The sequence below is a fragment of the Neomonachus schauinslandi genome, chromosome 14 (genome assembly GCF_002201575.2).
Source record: "Neomonachus schauinslandi chromosome 14, ASM220157v2, whole genome shotgun sequence".
Taxonomy (NCBI): Eukaryota; Metazoa; Chordata; class Mammalia; order Carnivora; family Phocidae; genus Neomonachus; species Neomonachus schauinslandi.
In genome coordinates this window covers 84799378-84825688 of record NC_058416.1, presented here as the reverse complement: position 1 = coordinate 84825688, position 26311 = coordinate 84799378, and the positions used below count along the sequence as shown (strand labels likewise).

The 26311-nt window shown below is 42.8% G+C and overlaps 1 protein-coding gene across 2 annotated transcripts; it reads right to left on the bottom strand.

The window, feature by feature from the left end:
• Window positions 1-22: 22 nt before the first annotated feature.
• On the bottom strand, window positions 23-20512 carry RNF34 (ring finger protein 34). Of its 2 annotated transcripts, none has more exons than XM_021698612.1 (6): window positions 20430-20512; window positions 7824-8042; window positions 5464-5871; window positions 3671-3772; window positions 3198-3399; window positions 23-948 (listed from the first exon to the last, which is right to left on the bottom strand). In XM_021698612.1, the coding sequence occupies exons 1-6, from the start codon at window positions 20433-20435 to the stop codon at window positions 758-760; spliced, it is 1128 nt and encodes a 375-aa protein (XP_021554287.1). In that variant the 5' UTR covers window positions 20436-20512; the 3' UTR covers window positions 23-757. The 2 variants fall into 2 exon arrangements, with proteins under 2 accessions (XP_021554287.1, XP_044777030.1); XM_044921095.1 differs by lacking the exon at window positions 20430-20512 and adding an exon at window positions 17869-17877.
• Window positions 20513-26311: the final 5799 nt, after the last annotated feature.

Genomic DNA, 26311 nt, shown 5'->3' with positions numbered 1-26311 from the left:
TAAGCAAAAGCATTTCTTAAAATCTAATTTTATTCCTAAAGTTCAAATTAGCTAGCGGTAGCACTGAAAATACACTTTGACTATACAAAACAGTGTAAACTGATTACACATTAAAAAAAAGAATTTCACACACACACTTCTCTAACGAAAGAAGCTAGATGCAGCCCTTGCTCTAAAAAGCTGTACCTGAACAGAAATGGACATGTTGAGTCTAAGGCCCTGGCAAGTTGACTACAGAATGTCGGTTGTTCCCAATTATGTTTAAACGCAGAAATAGCAACAATGTGGAAACTTACATTCATCAAATAGTAGCATTTAAAATCTACATGACTCATAAAGTGACCATTCAGAGGGGCGACTGCTCAGTGTGTACCATGTCGGCCACTTGTGGACGTGATCTCATCCAAAGAGAACAGAAGTTTCAAACATCTGAGTAGTTTTAAGTTAAAAAGAGGATGAAGGAGAAATAAGAGAACAGGATAAACGTTCTCCAAAGAGAGCAGGAGCTGATGCTGTAAGCAGTCTGACTTCATCAGCGATTAGTGATCATGGACATGGGATGGAGCCCCGCACGACCTGGGAATCGGCCTGGCCACAGGCTGGCGGGCGTATGGTGCAGACCAACGTCACCACCACTTAGCAGGAATCTTTCTGTCCCCAGTTAGTAGTGAAAATAATTTTTTAAAATAGTTTCAGCCTTTGAACACTCAGTTTGCAGTCGCTCTGTACATTGAAATGCCTGGGATGGAGTCTGGCTTCAGGACTTGAACACATGCACGGCGCGCACCACATACTGCCGACAGATGGGACACTCGCTCATGCGCTTGCCACACTTGGTGCAGGTGACCATGTGCCCGCACTCGAGCAGCACACAGTCGATGACTGCGTCCATGCAGATACGGCACAGGCGGTCGTCTTCCTCATCCTGCAGCTGCAGCCGCTCGCCATCTGAAAGGCAACAGAGAGCGGGGGCTGCAGGCACAGCGCTGCCTGACGGGGGCCGAGCCCCGGGTGAGCCGTGTTGTAAGAGAAACAATCCAGCTTCTCTGCACTTCGGTTCCCTCCAGTAGAAATGGCAGTAATAATGCCCATACTTCATAAAGTTTTGCGAAGAAGAAATGAGAAATGCTTAAGCTTAGGGCCAGGTAGGAAGGGCCCAACAAATGTTAGCTACTTATTTCTATTTTATAGCTGTAATTCAAAGTTTATGTGATAAGGATAGATTACTTCTGTAAGTGAAAATGAAGAAACCCAAGGCTGTCCTATACATGGGCCTCAGAGCACATGACTGGAAATCTCCAACCCAACTATGTGGCCTCGGGGAAAAGTCAGTCTCCAGAGCTTCATCTCGGTAGGAAGAGCTTTATTTCCACACTGATAGGAAAGTTATGAAGAGTCATATGTACATCAAGTAGTCTGTACTTGGGGGAAAGTTTAGAAGTATCTCAAAAACCAGTTGGAGTCTGTCTAACTGTAAACAGGCCATCCTGGTTCTGTGGCCCAGATTTAGGTTCTGAGAAGATCCAAGCTCTGAATAAGAAAGGTGCTGGATGAGTTTAAAAAGTTCACCTCAGCCTGAGATTTGGTCCTAGAGCTATAGACACCGAGGCTTCCCTTTTTACAGGTCGTAGAGGGGACTGATGGGAATATATCATGAAATACAACAGCCAGAAAGAACAGGAATTCAACGCTAAAGGGCCAATAGTCTCTGGATTTAAGAGAAATAACAATGCCATGTCAAGAGATTCTTGTAAACCAGGGACTGGGGAGAAAGGATTCATGGGATAAAACAACTGATGAGCCAGTGGAGAAGACACTAGAGGGCTCCTGAGTAAACCAGAGTCTAGGCTGTGGTCCCCTCTCCTGCATGGAAGTTTCCTTCCAACTCTTTTAAGTTCTGAGCATAAAGCAGAGGAGCCAGGGTCTGTCAAGGCTATTAGGTAAGGCCACTGGGGTGAATCTCAACGTAGTGACTGAAGCCAGTCAAACTAGGGAAGATTCCAGCTGTGCTCAAAACAAAATGAGTTTTCCACAGGCCTAGAGATTGGACCAGGGATAGAGCAAGCAGTGAGTTAACTGAAAAAGGCACTTTGGCAAACGTGCATGTCTTGGCCTCCTCTACCATAAACCCCTGGAGGCGGGGGATGGCCATGCACGACCAGTGTGCGCTATGCACAGTTGTACACACGTTACACTAAGCAAACGGACCTCTCCCCTCACTGCCAGAATACCATTTCCCAGCCACAGCCTGGGACCTCTGAAGGCTCTGAGGACTGATTCCTGTGTTTACCCTTGTGGCATCATCTTAGAAATAGGTATGTCAAAACACTTCCTGCATATTCTGGACACAAAACTGTTTATCAGTAATTGCTGTATTATAACCAGATTTAAAGAAAAAAACAATCCAAGGTGATAAAAGTTAATGATGGGAGGACCATTTAGATAGGAACATAATAGGGCACCTGGGTGGCTAAGTCGGTTGAGTGTCTGCCTTTGGCTCAGGTCGTGATCCTGGGGCTCTGGGATCGACCTGCATGGGGCTTCCTGCTCAGTGGGGAGTCTACTTTTCCCTCTCCCTTTACCCCTCCCCCTGCTCGCTCGCTCTCTCAAAACAAAGAAAAATAGATAGGAACATAATATTTGTCAGTCTAAACACCACTGAAATCTTTTTTCTTGCCTATAAATGCTCTATGGCTTGGCCCTGCTACTAAGGATTTCTGCTCCATGCCTCATCAATAAATAGATCAGGAATTCTTAACCTCAGCTTTTCCCAACTTACACAGAAACCTAATACCTGATGCTAAGAACTACTTAACTTCTCGGCTCTAGGGAATTTTTTCTCCAGTGAGGATTTAAAAGCTACAACTGAGATAACCAAAGTACTGGCCTGCCAGAAGGGTTAGTGAGAAAGCATGCATTTCTATAGAGACAAAGAATTTCATTAGAGTTCTAACAAATTATGGCAAAGAAAACCAGACTGAACAGATGATGACCTAACTCACCTGGCAATGGCAGTCTCAGAGCCAACATCACATAATAAACCTACTTCTTAATAGATCGACAGATTCATACATCTAATTTGTTCAATAAAAGGATAATTTTCTCAAAAAATCTAACTTCATTGTGATAGAAACAGCCCAATTTTTAAAAGCCTAAAGAAGGACAGTATAGGGGGAAGAAAGAAAAAGGAAACCTACATGACTTTTGGTTTTCTTCATTCTCTTTGTATAACCGGTTTACTTTCTCTACCAGCTCCCATTTTTCACAACAGCCAGAATAGTTGACAAAATTCCGAGCCAGGATTTCCTTCAGCTGTCGCACGCTCATTCCTTCCACATCTTCAAGGCTTGACAGGTCAGACAGCGAAGCTCGTGCTCGCTTCTTAGAGAGGCCAGGCGTCTGCGATCACAGAGGGCTTCCATTAGCTCTGCTCCTGCAAAGGCAGACCTCCCACAGCAAGGACAACTGCACGCTCCCCTCACCCTCCAGTCACCACTGGCCCTGGCTACTCTTCCCAGGCTTCTCATCAGTTCTTGAAGTGTTGTCTATATTACGCTACATTCAAACCAGAAGAAACACCCCGTGCTAATCTAGCAAAAGTCCACAGAGGCACTTTCCCTGCCTGCCAGGTTGGCATGTCAAGGAAAGCAAATTTTATAGGAGCACTCACCCGCTCCTCTAAGTTTTCTTCATCGTCATCATCCTCATCATCTTCATCATCATCTTCCTCATCCTCCTCTTCTGTGTTTGCTGAAGCTATTTCACTTTGTACCTACACATATCAATCTGATTAGGTCAGGAATCCTATTTTCCTAAGTATCAACCCTGTTTGTCAATATTTGACATTGGAGAAAACCCTTCCATAGATCCTTCCCAAGAATGACCCCAGCACCTGGCATACTCCACAATGACCTTGGATCTGGAGTGCTGCTGCCTCTCCCAAAGAGCTGGGCCCTACATGATTTCATAAATAACTTACCTTCCATAAAGTTATCTCAAAAGCCAAATTCCTATGTGTGTGTGAAATCGTACAACCTAACCAGAGAAACCTAACTCCCTGAGAAAGGTGCCATCACGAAATGCCAAAGCCGTCAGTGTATGCAACTGCACTGCTGCGTCATCAAAGGACCCGCATGAGGCTGGTCTAGCTGGAGCCTCAAAGATAACGGATAGAAGCTAAAGCGCTGGGCGCCTGGGTGGCTCAGTTGGTTAAGCGACTGCCTTCGGCTCAGGTCATGATCCTGGAGTCCCTGGATCGAGTCCCGCATCGGGCTCCCTGCTCGGCAGGGGGTCTGCTTCTCTCTCTGACCCTCCTCTCTCTCATGCTCTCTCTCTCAATAAATAAATAAAAATCTTTAATAAAAAAAAAAAAAAAAAAAAAGAAGCTAAAGCGCTAAGTTCAGCCCGATCGATTTGGAAGACGCCAGTCCTACATCATACCTAGACATTCTGATTCCAGAGAATGCTTTCTAGACTTCTTCACCGATGACTGATGCTAGTTCTAGTTTTTAGAAATTCCTCAACAATCAGAACAGGAAGATCTTTGACTTGGGTTACGTACCTTCTTCCATATCGTTCTCTTCAGACTCTGACCATAGTGCTACAGTAGTCCAGGTCAGTTCCCAATTTCAAATATTCCACCCCACTGGCTCACAAGCACCATGTTGCAGCATCCAAAGACCCACACCTTCCAAGAATGGTCATATACCCAAAAGTGGCACACAAGTCAGATGTGTCTTGTGTTTGCATCATTGTTATGCTAGCTCTCATTTGGGAAAATAAAACTCCTAGGTTGGACTTCTCTAATTTGTGACTATTTAGAAGGCAACTAGACCAGATTTCCCTCTGCTCTTAACTGCTTTCTTCAGGGAAGAGAATTAAATGTGGAGAGAATTGTTCAAAACAATCCATTCAGCATTTCAGAATCATTCATACATATAAACTCAATCATTAATTACAAGCCCTTGCATGTGATTCAATCAGGATGCCCAAGGACCTCACTGGGACAATATTCTGCCCTGGCATTTCTTTGAAATTAGTAGATAATCACATTATTTGATTAATTCACATAGCTTTTTCCCATTATCTAAATTAGAATTAGAACAATTTTACTGTAGCAAGGCAACTGGGCATTAGGTTAACTTACACTGCTGTGTCCACGGTCACTGACAAATAATCCTGCAAACATTTATACACTACTTTTCACAGTCATTACTTCAATAGTTAGCATTTAACTTATAAGGAAACTGAAGTAACTAGAGTCAAGAGACTGATGAGCTTCAGACAGTTGACTTTCGGGCTACCCGGCACCTAGGCTCAGAGACTCACAGCGGGAGAGCCTGCACGTACAGAGTTCAGCAGCGTGTGGAACCTCTGCCCCCACGGGAGTCGTGAAGCCCTAAAGGCGCCACCCTATACGGCCAACTAGCGGGGCCAGGCCTTTGGTGTAGTTGTACCTCGTACCTGTGCCAGCGCCCCAGATCCGAAGGTCCGGTCTCCAGCCATAAGGTCTCCCTGAAATGAAGACATGGTAGCAGAAGGGGCTGTATAGTTTGAAAAAAATGAATTTGTAAAAAAGCCAGAAGTCTGGGACCGCGAGGAATTGAGGCTGCTTGTGTCCAGGTCATCCTCAGAGCCCAGCCCATGGTGGCAGAGTACCAAATCTACCAAGTCTTCTTTCTCTCGACAGGTATCAGTTGGGATATTTCGAAGAATGAGATATTGCCGGAGATCCTTGACTTTTAGTCGCATTAACTGAGGGCGCTGAAAGGCCGTCTCTTGTAGTAGGTGACACGTGGAACATCTGCGGAGATTTTCTTGTAAGACTGAACAAACGGAGCAAAAATCCTTCTTGCAGTCACAACATACATGCTAAAGAAACAAAGAAAAGAAGCAGCTAATGATAGCCAGATATAGGCCACTGTGAAAGCACTCCTATTCTTTTTGCCTTCTATTAAAATTCAATTTTAGTTCTTATGAAGTCTTCCGTGGCACCTGACTACTCTCACAGCCACCTTCGGGTTCCAAAAGCCATGAAAATCAAAACTCTCACTGCTGAGGCAGTTTGGAGTCACCGAAGTTCAAATACTTTAAGAAAAACATACACTCTTGTGCTAATGAATTAAAACCTTTCCACCCCTTGGTGCAAACATGTAATTAGCAGAACAGAGATGACTTGAACCACGTGGAGCAGAAAGCACAAACTCTTCCTACTCTTTTCCTATGTGAACAATTTCCCCACTTCAAGAGAAGCTGAAGCTGGCGGGGGGGGGGGGGGGAGAACACAGAGAGGGAAAGAGAAAGCAAATTCTCTCTCAAGGTCATTCAAAGCAAATAGAGGATCTCACTATTATAGTAATCTGTATCCTACCAAGCCTTAATCACACGGAAAGCCATTGCACTAGCAAAGCTTAAAGGAGACACTAAGATGCGTCCTTTCTGCTTGCTGCATTGTTCAAAAGCTAACACCTTGTTCCTGACATATTTTGGAGGACTGAACTGATGATCAAAGACTGACATGGCCTCACAATATGAATGGTTCTCAGAAAAAAATGACTTTCTGTCTTAGAGAAAGTAACTGTCTTAGCCCAAGTGTTTTATGCTGAATCTCTACACATTGGTTATCTTATCAAAATTTCTTCACGCGTTAAGAATGTGGGTAGGGGGCGGGGCGCCTGGGTGGCTCAGTTGGTTAAGCGACTGCCTTCGGCTCAGGTCATGATCCTGGAGTCCTGGGATCAAGTCCCGCATCGGGCTCCCCGCTCAGCGGGGAGTCTGCTTCTCCCTCTGACCCTCCCCCCTCTCGTGTGCTCTCTCTCTCTCTCTCATTCTCTCTCTCTCAAATAAATAAATAAAATCTTAAAAAAAAGAATGTGGGTAGGGGGCACCTGGGTGGCTCAGTTGGTTAAGCGTCTGCCTTCGGCTCAGGTCATGATCCCAGAGTCCTGGGATCTAGTCCCACATCCAGCTCCTCACTCAGCAGGGAGCCTGCTTCTCCCTCTGCCTGCCACTCCCCCTGCTTGTGCTCTGTCAAATAAATAAGTAAAATCTTAAAAAAAAAAAAAAAAAGAATGTGGGTAGAGATACATTTTTTGAAACGAAGTCAGTTATAGTAAATCATCTCTGAACAAAACTGCAAACTAATTAAATCTCTTGCTCCAGAACATAAGCATAATCAGGAAGAATCGAAGTAGAAAGAGCTCAAAGGCAAGATGCCTGAGCAACATGAGAACAACACCTTGTCAGAAAACTTGAGCAGTAATATAGTCCCTTCAATGGAGTACTTTTTAAAAAAGGTTTTATTTATTTATTTGAGAGAGAAAAAGAACATGAGTGGGGGGGGGGAAGGGCAGAGGAAGAGAGAGCAGCAGACTCCCCACTGAGCAGGAAGCCCAATGTGGGGCTCGATCTTAGGACCCCGGAGATCACGACCCAAGCTGAAGGCAGACACCTAACCAACTGAGCCACCCATGCACCCCCAACTGAGTACTTTTCTGAATAGGAAATGGTTAATAAGGATTTTTGGTAATTTTCTTTTCTTTTTTTTTTTAAGTTTTATTTATTTATTTGGCAGAGAGAGTGCAAGTAGGCAGAGCAGTAGAGGGAGAGGGAGAAGCAGACCCCCCAATGAACAGGGAGCCGGATGCGGGGCTCGATCCCAGGACCCTGGGATCATGACCTGAGCCGAAGGCAGAGGCTTAACCAACTGAGCCACCCAGGCGCCCCAGGATTTTTGGTAATTTTAATAAAAAGAAATGATTCATTAGCATTCAACATATAATCAAGAAATGTATCTTTTGTATAGAACATTTCATCCAACTCACCTTCTTTCTAAAGACTGAAAATGAAAGTCCACAGGCTTTGCAAACTATGTTAGGCCCTTCCGTAGGTGCTGGTGGATAAGTGGAAAAATCAGAGTTTGGTGCAAATCTGAATGGACCGGTACCTCCTGCAAATCCTGACTGCTGGCCCCGGACAGCTCCAGTTCCCATGACTTCATTCAGCAGCCCACAGCATGAAGCCCACATAGACGTGGCACCCGCCTAGAAAGGAAAACAAATAAAGACCACAGTTTAAAGCTGAGTGGAACCTGGGCTCTCTGCAAACTTCAGGGAATGCCATTCTGGAGAGGTACATTTGCCCTAAATAACTCTGAGATTATTCTTCTGAGGAATAAAACTGATATATAAAGAATTTTAGGTGTACATTACAATTCGATTTTGTATACGCTTCAAAGTGATCACAAATCTAGTTCCCATCCATCACCATACAATTGAGCCCCTTCACCCATTTCACCCCTCCTCTTATCCCTTTCCCCTCCAGTAACCAGGAATCTGTTTTATGAGTTTGTTCATTTTTTTTTTTAATTCCACATATAAGTAAAATCATATAGTATTTGTCTCTCTTTGCCGAACTTACTGCACTTAGCATAATTCCCTCAAGGTCCATCTGTGTTGTTACAAATGGCAAGATTTCCTTCTTTTTGATGGCTGGGTAGTATTCCATTGTATGCACCTACCACCTCTTCTTTATCCATTCACCCACCAAGGGACACTTAGGTTTTCATATCTTGATTATTGTGAATAATGCTGCAGTGAACATGGAGGATGCATAGATCTTTTTGAATTAGTGTTTTCATATTCTTCAAATAAATACCCGAAGTGGAATAGCTGGATTATGGTAGTTCCATTTTTAATTTTTCAAGGACCCTCCATACTGTTTTCCACAGTGGCTATACTAACTTACGTTCCCACCAACAGTGTACAAGGGTTCCCTTTCTGCCACATCCTCACCAACACATTATTTCTTGTCTTTTTTATAATAGCCATTCTAGTAAGTGTGAGAGGATATCTCACTGTGGTTTTGAGAGATTATTCTTGGAAGCATCAAAAGTTTAAGCTCTTTGGAAAGAGATAATTTTCTGGTATTTTCAAAGAATATTTGGCGATGGGGAAACTTGCGACATCATTAAACAAAAGGAAAAGATACAATATGAACCCAATTTTTGTAAAAAAAAGAAAAAAATCCACATACACTGAAACAGAGATACATGTGTGTGCACGCAAAGAAAAATGACTGGATGGACGTACACGTTGTACAACATGTGACATATGCTTACACCAAAATAGCTGTTGGTTGTTTATCTGAAATTCAAACTTGACTGAGCACCCTCTATTCTATCTGGCACCTTCACCTGGTGACTGTACTAGACAGCGCAGTTCTACAGGTTAAGGAAGATTTTTCCCAGCTATCATTTAGCAAACCAAATATAAACTCAAATTACTTAATTTCATTAAACTTCTGTTCTCTCATGTGTAGCCATGCATAATAAACTACGGCATATATAAATTTTATTTTGAAAAAATGATTGGGAAAACATCAAAATGCCAACTGAAGCTCTAGGGTTTTAATATAACTTGTATAAATCTATTTTCTTTCTACTTTCCAAGCTCTTTATAAATATACTACTTTGACATTAAAAATAAATTTTTTTTTTTTAAGATTTTATTTATTTGCGAGAGAGACAATGAGAGACAGAGAGCATGAGAGGGAGGAAGGTCAGAGGGAGAAGCAGACTCCCTGCCGAGCAGGGAGCCCGATGCGGGACTCGATCCCGGGACTCCAGGATCATGACCTGAGCCGAAGGCAGTCGCTTAACCAACTGAGCCACCCAGGCGCCCCAAAAATATATTTTTAAAAAGCAGTGATCCTATCTTTTCAAAATGAGAACACTAAACACAATTTCTGATGACTGGATAACCATAATGACCTTCCAGGGCAGAAGGGCTATTTGTCACTCCACTAAATGGCCTGAAATTAATGTATTGCCTTTGGTTTTTTTTCTCCTGTCTCTTCCCTGTGAGGCACCACTGCTCACATTATACTCACCTCCAGCAACCTGTCTCCTTTTTTACTGCAGACTCAGAAACCTGATAACCAAGCTGGTCAGAGTATATATGAAAATATATTTTCAATGAGCACTCAAGGTACTTTCCCATGCAAAAGTATAAAAGCTATAGTGTTTGGAACCAGTGAGCTTTTACCCCTTGTCCTAATTCTTAAGCACATTCTAGACTCTAGATAATGTGATAGATAATGGGAGTCCAGGTAGGTGAGATGTGATTAGTTAAAATGGCAGCACAGTTCCGTATTTTATTATCTAACTCTATCAAATATTTACTATTTGTCCAACACTCTTTAAAAAAATTTTTAAAACAACCTTAAAAGGCTATTTAGAATGCTATAGAAGAATCATGGTATTCTTGCTATTTCCCACACGTAATATGCTATATTAAATACAGGGAAAGGAGAAGGTAAAGCAATAAGAAACCACAATACAGTGTTCAAACAGTCTCAAGTTTCAGGGTCACTGACTTGAGTATTATATAGCTTCATACCCTATAATTCTAGAGAAACAGTGATGCCTTTAAAAGTCAGGTTGAACTATAATTAATAGTTCATACCTTTAAATAAATATATACCTCAGACTCTAGAGCCATGATATGTTTAAACATAAAAGCATGAAAATCCAGATTAAGTTCATTTAAAGTGCGTGTTCTTTTTTGTGGTGAGCACAGCATAACTTATAGAGGTGTCAGTCATTATCTTATACACCTGAAGCTAAGGTAACATCGTATGTCAACTATACTTCAATAAAAATTTTTAAAATTAATTTTTAAAAAAGTATTCTTTTAGCGAAAGATTCATCCTCAGTGCTTTAAACAATGAGCTCTTGGAGGGCCTGGCTCACTCAGTGGAGCATGTGACTCTGGATCTCAGAGTCATAAGTTTGATACCCGCATTGGGCGTAGAGATTACTTAAAAAAAAAAAAAGTGAGCTCTTAAAACTGAAAATGTTTTTAAAAATTCAGTTTGTGGGGGTGGCTCAGTAGGTTAAGCATCTGCCTTTGGCTCAGGTCATGATCCCGGAGTCCTGGGATGGAGCCCTGCCTCCATCAGACTCCCTGCTCAGCCAGGAGCCTGCTTCTCCCTCTCCCTCTGCCCCTTCCCCTCCTTGCGCTTACACTCTCTCATTCACTCTCTCAAATAAAATCTTTAAAGAATAAAATAAAATAAAAATTCAATTTGCATTACACCTGAAACTAATATAACACTGTGTTACTTATACTGGAATTAAAAATAAATGTTTTTCAAGTTTGCGGTTGGGGGAAAAAAATTCAACTTGTACATATCATTTTCAGGGGCGAAATACCTCAATTGCAGAAAGTACCACTGGGATAAACTCTTCTTCATTCCAAGAGTTTAAAGTAGTAGTTTTTGGTGAGCTTCAGCTTCCTGCTGGCCTGGGTACTAAACAGTTAAACAGCCGTGTCGGCTTTTATCCCCTTTCTGATTCCCAGTGACGCTGCCTCCCCAACTCAACTGAAAGTTCCTTGTGAACACAACTCCCTTTTTCTACAGCATCTAGCTCCACCACCATTACTGGTAAGAAAAGAACTGTGTAGGGGCGCCTGGGTGGCTCAGTTGGTTAAGCGACTGCCTTCGGCTCAGGTCATGATCCTAGAGTCCCGCGATCGAGTCCCGCATCGGGCTCCCTGCTCGGCAGGGAGTCTGCTTCTCCCTCTGACCCTCCTCCCTCTCATGCTCTCTGTCTCTCATTCTCTGTCTCAAATAAATAAATAAAATCTTTAAAAAAAAAAGAAAAGAACTGTGTAACAGGTTTCTTTATATTACCTCTTTCCACACACCGTAACATCAAATTTTTCGTGCTGCCTAGAAAGATCCACTTGTAACTAGTTGAGAAAGTATTAAAGGTAAAAAGGATTCTGACCTAGCAGGCATGAATTCTCAAATGATACTCCTTCTTACAAGCACCACTGTCACAGTTCGTTCTCCCAGAAAGCAGTTTTACAATGAGAGTTAAGGAAGAATATACATTTCAAACTCTATTAATGAGTATAATCATTAAAATTCTAAGCTGAAAATATTCACAGCTCTAGTGAAGGGAAAAGAATTTACTTTGGGAAAACAGGTAGAATCTCTATGCAGGCATCAATATAGGAGAGTAACAATTTCATCCCATTCCTCGTTTCTATAAAGGGGAGGGAATTTCCTCTTCATTCCCCAGAAGGGAAAACAATGAAAAGAACACTCCTATCTTCTTTTGGCCATCTCATTACAAAATAAAAAACAAAGCTCAAGCCAACCACCGAAGTGTTGTCCCAGGCAAAAATATGTTGCTGCAACCTAATATTTGGCATAACTCAGCCAAAGACCGTAGCAAAGGGAAAGAGGAAACACAGAAAAGATCTAGGCCTCAGCTTCATTAGGTCTGTAAACTTAAGACAAAACCTCCCAATAAGAGAATACTCTGATCACACTCGAGAGTAAACCTACCTACATATACTGTTACCCTCTAATGATAGCATTTGCAACACTCCAGCCTTCTTCAAAGTTCAGAAATTTGAAATCGTGGAAGCCCCAGTCACTAGTTTTATTTGAAGTACCTTTCTTTTGCATCCAGCATATTTTTTAAAAATTAATTTCCATTTCCCCCTTAAGCCCCATGTTTTCTGGCACACCAGTGCTGAAATGAAGGTGATTTCTTTAGTGCTTCGACATCTATGACTTCTTGGGAGCAGGTGTTTTCAGTCTTGTATCACAAAGGCTACTGCCAAGGTCTCTTGATAGGAAATTGCACAGGCATGTTAAGTGGCCCAGAAAGTCGTGGCTGGACTCAACAAGGGGGCCTTAAAAAATCCTGAGGCCTGGGTCCCACCCCAGAAATTCTGACTTAACTGGTCTGGGGTATAACCTGAGGCATCAGAATTTTTTTTTTTTTTAAAGATTTTATTTATTTATTTGAGACAGAGAGAATGAGATACAGAGAGCATGAGAGGGAGGAGGGTCAGAGGGAGAAGCAGACTCCCTGCCGAGCAGGGAGCCCGATGCGGGACTCGATCCCGGGACTCCAGGATCATGACCTGAGCCGAAGGCAGTCGCTTAACCAACTGAGCCACCCAGGGGCCCCTGGGGCATCAGAATTTTTTTTTTTTTTTTTTTTTTAAGTAATCTCCACCCCCAACGTGGGGCTTGAACTCATGGCCCAGGGACCAAGAGTCACATGTTCCAGCAACTGAGGCAGCCAGGTGCCCCTGGAATTTTTTTTAAAGTTCCCCACGTGGGGCTCCTGGGTGGCTCAGTTGTTAAGTGTCTGCCTTGGGCTCAGATCATGATTCCAGGGTCCTGGGATCGAGCCCCGCATTGGGCTCCCTGCTCAGCGGGAAGCCTGCTTCTCCCTCTCCCACTCCCCCTGCTTGTGTTCCCTCTCTCGCTGTGCATGTCTCTGTCAAATAAATAAAATCTTGAAATAAATAAATAAATAAATAAATAAATAAAGGTCCCCACGTGATTTGAATTACAGTGGAGGCTAACGGGTTAACAGCGGCTTGGTTTAGGTGCTCTCTTCTTCCTGCCTACAAGGTTTTAGCTGGAAAACCACTCAGCGGAGTGCTGATGAGAAGGGGCTATGGTTACTTCTGAAGCCTGTACCTCTCTCCAAGACCAAGACATTAGCCAAACACTCCTCACAACCTGTGGACGATTTTCCCCCATAGAAGTGGGTCATGTCTCTAGGGTTTCTTCTCCCTCTATGGTCTCCCCTAATCCCTTCAGGAAGGCTTGGCTGAGTTTTTAACAATCTCATCTGATTCTTAAATTAGTTCCTTTCTATATATTGGCCCAGAATTTTTGCTGAAATTGGTGCCTTCCTTCATTTTTAATTTATTCCCTCATTTTATTTACTCTTTGTTTTCTGGCCCTAACTTTTTATTTCCCAACTTATTCCTCTACATGTTTTGTGTGAAATCTCCAGTACTAGGAGAAAGGCAGTGATTTTTGGGACAAAAACCACCATTGTTCAAACTATTTTTGTCCTTCACCTCCAAGTTGAAGAATCCACTCAGAAGATGATCTCCCCAGCCCTGGCTGGGCTCCATCTCCTTGCCTCCCCTTTAGTAGGTTTCATCTTCCAGCACTTTCCCGTAAAGTCCCAACTTCCTAATTTTTTTTTTTTTAAGATTTTATTTATTTATTTGACAGAGACACAGCGAGAGAGGGAACACAAGCAGGGGGAGCGGGAGAGGGAGAAGCAGGCTTCCCGCGGAGCAGGGAGCCCGACGCGGGGCTCGATCCCAGGACCCTGGGACCATGACCTGAGCCCAAGGCAGACACTTAACAACTGAGGCAGCCAGGCGCCCCACCCTCAGGGTACAGGCATCCCTACCTCACAACCATCACCTTGACATTCAATTAATAATGCTTGAAGCGTCCTATACCAATCTTTCCCCTCTCAACTCTGTCCAAATTGTTACTACTTGACATGACAGTCCCAATTTTCAAGTAACAGAATCTATAAAAGCAATTATGGAACTATTTCAGAGAGCACTGTCCCAACAGTTTACTGAATGTGGGCTCTTGAAGGGGGTGTGGAAAGGGAACATGTTAGCTGATCTTCTGAGCTCTTGACTCTGCCTTTATTTCCTTGGAGCCCAGTTACCCTATCTTGTAAGGTAATAGCCAAAAAGCTTCCCCCTTTTGCATCTTTCCTTGAAAAGCTTTAGAGACCCAGGTTCATGTTCTTTCCCTCTGTCTTCCCTATCCTTTAAGATCTTCCACCAGTTTAAGCAGCCTGCATTCCCTTGTCTTTTACTCACTCTCTGTTCACCTTCTGGTGGTAAGATTGAAACATATTTTCCATATTTCCATATATTCCAAACATATTTTCCAAACATATTTTCTGAGCAAACCTAATTCCTAGACAGTACACAAGGCACAGCCCTTTGGCTCCTAAATTTGCAATAAACTGAGTTGTTGCTCTGCCCTGGTTCCAAGCACAAGATGAATGGTGACCCTTGCATGCTTATAAAAATTAAAAAAAGAAGAAAAAAAAAAAGCTACCCTCCGATGAGTAAGGCCAAAGTCTGGATCTCTGAAAACTATAGCTATGATCTGGGCTTATGTGACTAACAATTCCAAATCCTACTTGGGACCATGGCTGAGAGGACTCTACAGGCTAAACCCCATGAATCTAAGAGGTTGGAAGGAACACTCTGTAAGGATGGCTACATTTCCTCACTTGACCATAAATGTAGTTCAAAAATGGAGAATAACCGAGTAAGGCACCTATCTACCCATGCCTGGCACAAAGCTAACTCAGGGAATTTAGCTGTGTTTGCAGTTTATTTTCTACCCACCAATGACTAGTGAAAAATGATTTTCATAATAATCTAATCCCTTTCCTACATACCGCCTTAGGCCAAAATTGCTCCTCAATAATCATGGGACATGGCCTGCCTGGCTTGTATTAGCTAAGAACAAGGTATCACATTAAACACATACATGGCCCATGGTAAAAAACCAATTCTAAAGCCTCCTGTCCAGACTGGCCCAGACACCTAGATCTCCTCATGTTATTCTGGTATCCAAAGCCAGTGCACCAAGATTTTAGGGGGGCCGTAACTACCTTTTCCACTCCCAATTTGAAATTAAGAAATAATACAAACAGTAAATATTTGCTTTTTTTACTTATACCAATTTGAAAGCATGCCTTTAGGTCTGTAGCCCATCGGTCTTGATAATAGACCAGTGACCAGCAAAGCTGACCAATAGCAGCTTACCACCTAGTTGACCATAATGCTATCACCCCACAGGAAGACAGATCTGAGAAGGTCCCAGAAAGTGCTGTTTGGCTCCTCTGCTAAAACTCACCAACATAAACGTTCCTCTTCTTTCTCTGGTAGCATAAAGTGTTTGTCCTGTATTGTTTCTTCCTAGAGGATGAATTAGAAAGTCTCTCCCCTCTGTAGGAATACAAAGGAGGCAAGGGGAGTGCACCCACAAACCTAAACAATTTGCATGCGAGTGGGACTGAGTTTCCACTGCTATGACATTTATTTCCATGATACACCACCAATATTACAAGCACTCTCTCAGATTCCTCAGTCAGATTCACACAACATAAGTCCATTCTGAATCACCATTCCAGTCAACAAAAGCAAGAGGAAATGTGTTGTTTCTTTGCAAGAGCAATAACCCAGCATCATTCTGGCACAGTGCCAGTTTTCAAATGGCCTCAAGTTTCAACCATCTTTGAGAGTGTGTGTGTGTGTGTTTCAGAATCCCTGTGGGTGGGGGGATAATTCCAAAATGCTCAATTAAAAAATTTTGCTACAAATTTTGAATCCTATTCTAAACCACATCCGGATGTGATCCTTTCTAATGATTCCACCAAGTATTATAGTCACCAGGCAAACTAGAATGAATAACAAGAAAAGCCATGCCGGGGCGCCCGGGTGGCTAAGTCGTTAACCATCTGCCTTCGGCTCAGGTCATGATCCCAGGGTCCTGGGATCCAGCCCCGTGTTGGGCTCTCTGCTCAGGGGGAGCCTCCCTCTGCTTGTGTGCTTGCGTGCGCACGCATACTCTCTCTCTCAAAAATGGATAAACAAATCTTAAAAAAAAAAAAAGCCATGCTGGTTTCCATGAAGATTAAATAACAATCAATGAGAAAGCTGATGGATTTGAAAACAGCAGAAAACTAATGATCATATTCTAAATCATTTGCCTTTTTTTTAAGTAAGCTCTACACCCAACATGGGGTTTGAACTCACAACTCTAAGAGTCACATGCTCTACCAACTGAGCCAGCCAGGTGCCCCTCTATCATTTCTGTTGATTAAAATAGGTAAAGAGCAGGCGTCTGGGTGGCTCAGATGGTTGGGTGACTGCCTTCGGCTCAGGTCATGATCCCCGAGTCCTGGGATAGAGTCCCACATCAGGCTCCCGGCTCAGCGGGGAGCCTGCTTCTCCCTCTGACCCTGTCCCCTCTCATTGCTGTTTCTCTCTCTCTCTCGCTCTCTAATAAATAAATAAATAAAATCTTAAAAAAAAAGAAAATAGGTAGAGCAATAATAATGCCACCTCCTAAGAGTTGCTTGCCATAACTCTAAATTAAATATAATACTGTATACAGTTACATTAAAGAAAAACCTCCAAATTTCAAATTCAAGAATATTAATTTTCTTGGATGTTGTATGAAGCTAACTAGGACCAGGCAGGAATTCAGTTCTTCCACTAATGAAAGCTTCCTTGGAGAATTCACTCACCATAGGTGTTATTTTCAACTCCAAACAACTTTGTTTGCTAAAACTCAATGTCCTTGTGTTAAACAACATGAAAAGATGTTTCAAACCTTAGAATCAGTGATGTAAAAGAATAAGTTTTACAGTTTAAATTTCAATTAGGTTAAACTTTCCTGAGGTGCCTGGGTGGCTCGGTCATTGGGCATCTGCCTTCGGCTCGGGTCATGGTCCCGGGGTCCTGGGATCGAGTCCCACATCGGGCTCCCTGCTCGGCAGGAAGCCTGCTTCTCCCTCTCCCATTCCCCCTGCTTGTGTTCCTACTCTCGCTATCTCTCTCTCTGTCAAATAAATAAATAAAATCTTAAAAAAAAAAAAAAAAACTTTCCTACAGAACTTAGAACTAGCAGAAGTAACTAAGCAAAGCAGAAGAAACAGCTGAGAAGTTGAGATAATTATCAAAAATCTTTAACTTATTCAGAGCCACTTGAGCATATGCTCCTTAAAATGTGAAAGGATTTTATTGAAACTGCTGCTTCAACTGAAATAAAATTTGCAAGAAACTACCTTTTAAATTACCAAATAATCAGACCATATACCACAAAGGAGGAAATTCTACATCCTAAATTCTTTCTCTCATACAATTTGGACATTAAGCAGGCTGCAAAAACAGATGCTGGTCTTAAAAATGCGTATTTTTAGGTAAGAAATTTGGCCAAACTGATGGATGGATTTTTACAGTAAGGTTTTCTGGAGATCATAAATGTTACCTTCCTCATATTTGGGTTTTGTTTTCTTTCTTTCTTTCTTTTTTAATATTATACTTGATCCTTAGCACCATTCCTCCACCTTTCAGAGAAGAAAAACAAAAAGGAAATTATATCCAACAGATTACTTTCTCCTTAATTTCTCATTTTGAGCTTGAAAGAATGAACATGATTAGTACAATCAGGGGTGAGATCAATATAAATACGGAAAAACAGGAAGGAGGATTAAATCAATATAGGACACCAACTTGGATTTTTAAACCCCTTAGGGGGAATTAATTAAATGCTACTCTAAGGTCAAAGTTACTTGAGTCTTTGAGAGGTAAAACTTACTTCAAAACATCAGTTTCTAAACAAACAAGTTAAAGGAAGAAAGTAAATACCCATTCCACACATATTAAAATCAGCTACTCCTGGGTTTGAATGAAGATGTACTTTTCTGATTGTTTAACTCTCAAAAGTAATTTTAATTCCCCTGAAAGAAGTACTTGCTTCAATGAACATTCACGTGTTAGGATTCCATGGCATCAGGAATCACTGGCCCTGCCCAGAAATCTACAGATGAGCATTGTTCACAATTTCAATTTTAAACGAAGTTAAATAATAAACAATAGCCCAAATCCTGTATTTCAGGAATCCACTTCCCATAAAAACATAAATGAAAAGCACCTATCTTCATAACAGTCCTTTTGCACAGACTGATGTCCATTTAGGTCTGCCTTTTCACTTCATGAAGCATGTATCTTTTCTACTTTTTCAACTACCACCAAACTTTGTTTCTAAAATGTCAAGTCAGAAAGCAGTGTCTTCCACTTAAATTGATTTTAAAGAACTTGATTAAAAATTTCAACACTGGGGATGCTTGGGCAGTTCCGTTAAGCGTCTGCCTTCAGCTCAGGTCATGATCCCAGGGTTCCTTGGGAACCTCACAGGGGCTCCTTGCTCAGCAGGGAGTCTGCTTCTCCCTCTGCCTGCCACTCCCCCGCTTGCGCTCTCTGACAAATAAATAAATGAAATCCTTAAAAAAAATTTTATTAAAAAAAAAATCCAGCACCATACCTGTCCCTACTTCTCTCCTTCTAAATCTAGTTCATTGACAGGTGACAAATTTAATACTAATCACGATTTTGACATTCTTTAAGGCTATATACGTATATATGTATATTTGTATTTGTGCGTGTGTATATATGTATGTATATAAAGATCCCTGTTTTGTTTCTGAATCTTAACACACCAAGATGATGGTTTGCAGCAAAGAAAGCTAGTTTTAGATATTTTTATATCTAATATCTTCATACTTTAACACACAGTTCAAAAAGTTTCCTATTTCCAAAAATCCTCCTTGTTTCCTAAGGCCAGAAATATCCTTTCTTGCTCCTGAGCATTTTGTTTTTGATACCTTACATCATATTCTGCTTTTTAATGTGGTTACCTGAGAATGTCTTTTCTCTTGATTGGCAAACTCCTAAAAGGTGGGATTGCATTTTCAATTACTCCAACTCAGCAAGTCTCCCTCTTCCTAACACATAGGAAACGTTCATGAAAATATTTGCTGAATTTCTCTAGCCACTTTACACTCCCTATCAATCTTCCACAGCAAATTTTTGAGGCTTTGTGAGGGTACAGTTTTAAGCTAGCAATTCACTCTGTTATTTCCCTTACCCACAACAAGCACGCCTCTTCAGAGGGATTAATGAAACCGTCTAGGTCTGAAAGAGTATCACCTTATGACTCATCCCACTTGGTTTGAGTTCAACAAATGAATCAATACCTGAACTGATTGTCCTACACAGAGCTCTTTAGAACTCTGAGATCAAGTTGAGAAAATCAGCTCCCAAAAGTAGGCCAGAATCTTCCCCCTTCCCCCTTTTCTTAAACTTCTCACTCACTGATGCTCCCACGCTCTCACACCCACCCTGAAAAACTCAAGCTGTCAAATTACTTGCTGCGTACCTAGTGGCGATGGAGACACATCTAGTTTGCTAGCGCTCTAGGTCACGGCCCCAGTAATAAGCCTACGAAGAAATCCTTCAGAAGGGTGGGATCCCCGCCTGAAGGCATTTTTAACCTGTTAGCCTAGCCCCAGCCTCACGACTCTCCGCACTACTCTTCTTCCCTTCGTCCTGCAGTCTCCGTCCTGCGACAGTCCCATAGTGTTCCCGACATTTGGGTTAGTTCAAGGACTCGGGGCGGGAGAGGGCACGCTGTGGGCAAAGGCATGGAGGGCTGAGGCGGGAACTAGGGGGTCTGCCTCAGGCCCCCGAGGAAGCGGACAGGGCCAGGAGCAAAGACCGGCCCACCAGGCTTGAGCGCGGGGGGCGCCCGGCCTCTCCCCCCTCTCTCAGGCTCGCTGAAGGGAGGCGCTGTGGGAGCTGGAGAGGTCCCGGAGCCCAGGATCTCCGCTGTGGGCCGGTCAGGGCCCGGACGCCGGCCCGGGACGTCCCCCAGCGGAGCTCTCCGAGGTGCCGGCGGGGTGAACCGCTGAGGCTAAAGGAAGGCACTTCAGGCACCCCGGCCAGTTAGGAGAGGCGAGGAGGAACTGCCCGGCCCCACCGGCCCCTCACCTTCATGGCCGCGACCGCCGCGTCTCGGTCGGCTCTGCCGGAGAACTAAGAACCATAACAGCTCCTCGCACAGCCGCCCTCCTGCCTTCTGGGCGGCGATTACGGCGCCTCTCGCGGCGACCGAGCGTCCCGACGTAGGGGCGTAGTCACGCCCGCCTCTCGCCCCCGGGAAGAGCGCCGAGCGGCGGCCGCGTCGGCCAATCCGAAGCCAACGCTCTGGGGGCTGGTCACCAGAGCCAATGAAGTGGCGGGAACGGGGCGGGGCCTCTGGCCTGCCGGGTAGGCGGAGGAAGACTCCATTCCGTCCAGACCGGAGACGGGCGGGTCTGGGCGTGGCTGGAGGCGCCCGCTGGGACTAATATCTTGGTTGGGTCGCTGAAATAGGAGTCAGCGTTCCCTGAGGAACCTGTATGGTTGAGATTTAGCTTTGGGGCTAGGTGGTCAAGTTTCCAGGGCAGTGAAGGCAGGAAGGGGCGTGGTAAATTTGAAAAGGCCGGTTGGTTTGAAGGGCTTTTTTTTTTTTTTTTTTAAATAGCCGTCGGAACAGGGCCTCGGATTTCCTCCCGAGATGTTCAAGCCGCTCACACTGGGTAATGATCTTAGGTCTCCCCTCTGGAGGGTCGGGTGAGCAGCGGCAAGCTGCGCACTCTAAGACACGGCCCTAATAATAAGGTTTTATTGAAAACGCTTAAGCCAAACGGTTCTCAAATCCCAGCTGCTCTTTCAGAGCGACATTCAAAATAACCAAATACTCTAATACAATGAGGGGATTCGGATGAGCCCTTGGAATTGACTTTATGTGAACAGAGAAAATTGAAGGTTGTAAATACCGATTTCTTCAACCCGACTGGATGACACTCTGTTGGTTTTCCTATACTTCCTCTCCCCTCTTAAATCCACCAGTATTTAAAGAAAGAGACATGAAGATGGCAATTCACTCACCTCTCATAGGACCTAACACTGTTCTTTTAAATATATTGGTTTATATGCACTATGTCAGATGAAATAAAACAAAGGCACTCCGCTTCCTTAGGCTGCAAGAATACTTATTTTTTAGGTTATATTTTAGCGTACTTAATGTTTAACTTCTTACCCAGTATAGTTCTGAATTTTCTTTGGAAAAAAAAATGCAAAGAAAGCCTTTCATTCACCATGTCAGAGCAGTAGCTGAGCTTCATTGGAAAAGAGAGTATCAATTTATTCTTCTAATAATCTAGGCACAAAGACACTCAATAAAAACTTGCTGGTGGTACAAAGCCATAATTTTCCTCCTAAGAAAGGAAGCTGGCAGGCCTACCTCAAAGTTAACGAATAAGCACCTGAAAAGATACTCAACTTCATTAGCCATTAGGGAAATGCAAATCAAAACCACAAAGAGATACCACTTCACACCCACTGGGATGGCTAAAATCAAAGAGATAATAGTGTTGTGAGGATGTGGAGAAATTGGAACCTTAGTATATTGCTGGTGGGACTGCAAAATGGTGCAGCTTCTTTGGAAAACAATCTGGCAGTTCCTCAAAATGTTAAACATAGAATTACTATATGACCCAGCAATTCCAGTCCCATGTATAAACCCAGAAGAGATAAAAACATGTCCACAAAAATAACAACAACAAAAACCTCTTACACATGAATGTTCAGAGCGGCATAATCCTAATAGTCAAAAAGTGAAAACTCTTCTCCAGGGCGCCTGAGTGGCTCAGTCGTTAAGGGGCGTGGTAAATTTGAAAAGGCCGGTTGGTTTGAAGGGCTTTTTTTTTTTTTTTTTTAAATAGCCATCGGAACAGGGCCTCGGATTTCCTCCTGAGATGTTCAAGCCGCTCACACTGGGTAATGACCTTAGGTCTCCCCTCTGGAGGGTCGGGTGAGCAGCGGCTCAGGTCATGATCCCAGGGTCCTGGGATCAAGCCCTGCATCAGGCTCCCTCCTCAGTGGGAGGCCTGCTTCTCCCTCTCCCACTCCCCCTGCTTGTGTTCCCTCCCTCACTGTCTCTCTCTCTCTCTCTCTTGCTCTGTCAAATAAATAAATAAAATCTTTAGAAAATTTTTTTAGGGCGCCTGGGTGGCTCAGTTGGTTAAGCGATTGCCTTCGGCTCAGGTCATGATCCTGGAGTCCCAGGATCGAGGTCCCACATGGGGCTCCCTGCTCAGTGGGGAGTCTGCTTCTCCCTCTGACCCTCTCTCCTCTCATGCTCTCTCTCACTCTCTCTCTTAAATAAATAAAAATCTTAAAAAAAAATTTTTTTAAAGAATATTCCAATCCCAACATGGGGTTTGAACTCACAACGCTGAGATCAAGAGTTGCATGCTCTACTGACTCAGCCAGCCAGGCATACCTAAATTGTATTATTTAAATGAGTAAATCATATGGTACATGAATTAAACCTCAATAAAGCTTTAATAATAATAATAATAAAGATGTTGAGAAAAAAACACACCCAAAAAAGAGTTAATGCAACTGGAGAGTAGCCAGAGGAAGGCAATTAAAACAACTAAGGGTACACCTGAAACAAATATAACACTATGTTAACTATACTGGAATAAAAATAAAAATAAATGAAACACCAGCAACAACCAAGGGTAGAGAGAGATTTAAGTATTAGAGACCATTTTAAAACTTCAATTCTTCTTTTTTTTTTTAAGATTTTATTTATTTGACAGAGAGAGACACAGCGAGAGAGGGAACACAAGCAGGGGGAGTGAGAGAGGGAGAAGTGAGCCCAATGCGGGGCTCAATCCCAGGACCCTGGGACCATGACCTGAGCCGAAGGCAGTCACTTAACAACTGAGCTACCCAGGCGCCCCTTAAAACTTTAATTCTTGAGGAAGACTTATTCTGGGCTCCACACCCAGAACAGAGTCTGCTTGGGATTCTCTCTCCCCTTTCCTCTGCCCCTCCCCCAACGCATGCTCGCCTTTCTCTCTCTCTCTCTCTCTCAAAATAAATAAAATCTGGAAAAAAAAATCTTAAGGGAGTAAATAAGTGATTGTGAACTTGAGTTCACAATCTTTAAGTTGGGACCTCCTGAATCTTGAGAGACATTTTGTGCTTAAACATCATACTTTTTCAATAAAAGAGATACATTATATGATCAAAATTTTTTTCTTTGTTTCAAACTTTATATGACACCTTTCTTTCAATTGTGTACTAACCATACCAATGATGATTCAGGAAAATGTGGTCTGTTTGCTAACATAATCCTAACAGCCTAATACTTTGTATTTCGGGGTCAAAAAGTATTACCAAGATACATGGGGTAATTTATTGCATCTCAACTACTTGCTTAGGATGTAATTGGACTGTTATCCAAGTTGGGTGTTTTAATCCCTCAAAAAATATTTTATTGAATCACAATATGCTGTAAGTCAATAAAATAATTTCAAAACCTCTTTCAAATTCAAGAAGCAGCAAAGATTTTATTATCTACACTTTTTGAAGCTCCTGAATAATCGATTTCTTTAAACATCATGTGTATTCATAAGACAAAGCGTAGAAAGCTAGCTATTTTTATTCTAGCGATGGATTTACTCAAAGATAAAAAGTCACAGGGTGCCTGCATGGCGCAGTCAATTAAGCATCCGACTCTTGATTTTGGCTCAGGTCATAATCTCAGGGTCACGGGATCGGGCTCTGCACTCAGCACCAAGTCTACTTAAGTTTCTCCCTCTCCCTCTGTCCGTCTCCCCACTCCTGATCTCTCTCTATCAAATAAGTAAATAAATCTTTTTTAAAAAGATTTAAAAGATAAAAAGTCGGGCGCCTGGGTGGCTCAGATGGTTAAGCGTCTGCCTTCGGCTCAGGTCATGATCCCGGGGTCCTGGGATCGAGTCCCGCATCGGGCTCCCTGCTAGGCGGGGAGCCTGCTTCTCTCTCTGCCTCTGCCTCTCTCTCTTTCTCTCTGACTCTCATGAATAAATAAATAAAACATTAAAAAAAAAAAGATAAAAAGTCATGGAAGACCATGTGAGTCTTTTTGCAAAGTTGGTTAGCAACTTGCTACACCAAGCTATTTCTTATTTTGGAAAATTTCAAACATATATGAAGTAAATAGAAGAGTGTGATGAACTCCCATGTATCTATCACCCAGTTTTCACAGTTCTCTACCTTCTGCCATTGTCTCATATCCAGCACTTGCATCTCTCCACTCATGCCCCCCCCAATCAGAGTTAAGTCACCTCATTAGATTAGTGCATGACTCTAGTTGCCTAGATCTGAGCCAAATAAAAGTATCAGAGACTTGGATCTGGTTTGCTTGTTGTGTTTATTCTCGTCATCTTCACAAACATAACTGTTTTATCCAGTCAATGTAATCCATCTTCTTTGTGGCCACTGCTTAAATTTCATGACTTATAAGACCAAAGGGATTCTCTAATTATCCTCAATTAACTTGCATTTGCAAATACGGAGGATGTAGATAGGGCATAAAATCTACTAGCCGGTAGACCGAAAAAAGCATCTCGTTGTTGAAATGCTTAAGGCAGGTCTTATCTGAATCCCAGCTGTCTGATTGACTTCTGCTACAGTAAAAATAGTTTCAACAATACTTACTGCGTTTTAGGGAACTGTCTGTGCAGCCGGAGAGCAGATGGCTCCACAGAATCATTTTGTTTTGGACTCAGTCTCTTTTTGGAATTCTGCTGGTGAATTACTTTGCCAACTTGAACATATAACCCTCTTCTACCTTAAGTATCTCCATCTGTAAAATGGAGATGATGGTTATTAACAAGTCGCTTATGTCTTACACTTTGCTTAATGGTAGGAGAATCCTGATACCATAAGTGAAACAGAAACAGAACTTTAACTGTTTTCTAGAGAGGGAAACAAATCATGTGGGGCCATTGTATATCTCTCTAAAGTAAGTTGGAGCCCTTTGCAGGCTTTCCTTCTCCCCCTTGGTCCCCCTGAGTAGGCAGAAAGGGGACAGGGTTTTCTTTTCAAGCCTTGGGAAACTGAGACATGGAAGTGAGCCCTGTTGCCTGAGGCTTAGTGAGGCAGTGATGAAAATGGGAATAGCTGCCAAATCTTCTATCTCCAGCCCACTCTTACACTCACCTGTATTACTACTCTTCTAACAAAGACACAGACCTTGTAAAACTAGTTAATACTTGTACATTAGATCTGCATTCACATATAGCCTCTGTGGATATTATAAATGTTATACAGTATTGGGGAAATAATTCATCTACCACTGCAATGTGGAGTTGGTACAATTTCCCCTGGTATTGATATCTCATAACATTTGATGATATTAAGCACCCACTATGAGGTGCCGAGCACCAAAAAGAAGGACACACCTCTCCTCATGGAGCTTAAATGGTCATAATAAAATGAAAGGTCAGAAGTGGTGTATTGGTGGGGCACCCGGGTGGCTCAGGCAGTTAAGTGTCCGACTCTAGATTTCGGCTCAGATCATGATCTCAGGATTGTGAGATCAAGCCCTGTGTAGAGCCTCACTTCCGACTCCATGCTGGACATGGAGCCTGCTTGAGAATCTCTCCCTCTGCTCCCCTTACCCCGTGTGCATGCACACACACTCTCTCTCTCTTTCAAAAAGAAAAAAAAATAAAATATTTACATAATTAAAAGAAGAAGAAGGAGGAGGAGGAGGAGAAGTCACATACTGGTTTCCGGGTTACCATGTCAAACAACCACAAACTTGGTGGCTTTAAATAACAGAATTTATTTTCTCACAGCTTTGGAGACCAGAAGTCCTAAACCAAGGTGTTGGCAGGATTATGCTTCCACCAAGGCCTCTAAGGGAGGATCCTTCCCTGCCTCTTCCAGCCTCTGGTGGCTGCAGGCCTTCCTTGGCTGTGGCCACGTCCCTCTGGTCTCTGCCTCTGTCTTCACGTGGCCGTTTGTGTACATTCTTTTCTTTC

What these genes read in the sequence shown, in the direction of transcription:
- RNF34 (XM_044921095.1), bottom strand. An exon ending in GATCTGGGGCGCTGGCACAG is followed by an intron (nt 3,773 to 5,463) that starts GTACGAGGTACA and finishes TGATATGTGTAG; the next exon opens with GTACAAAGTGAAATAGCTTC. An exon ending in AAGAAAACTTAGAGGAGCGG is followed by an intron (nt 3,400 to 3,670) that starts GTGAGTGCTCCT and finishes CTGTGATCGCAG; the next exon opens with ACGCCTGGCCTCTCTAAGAA.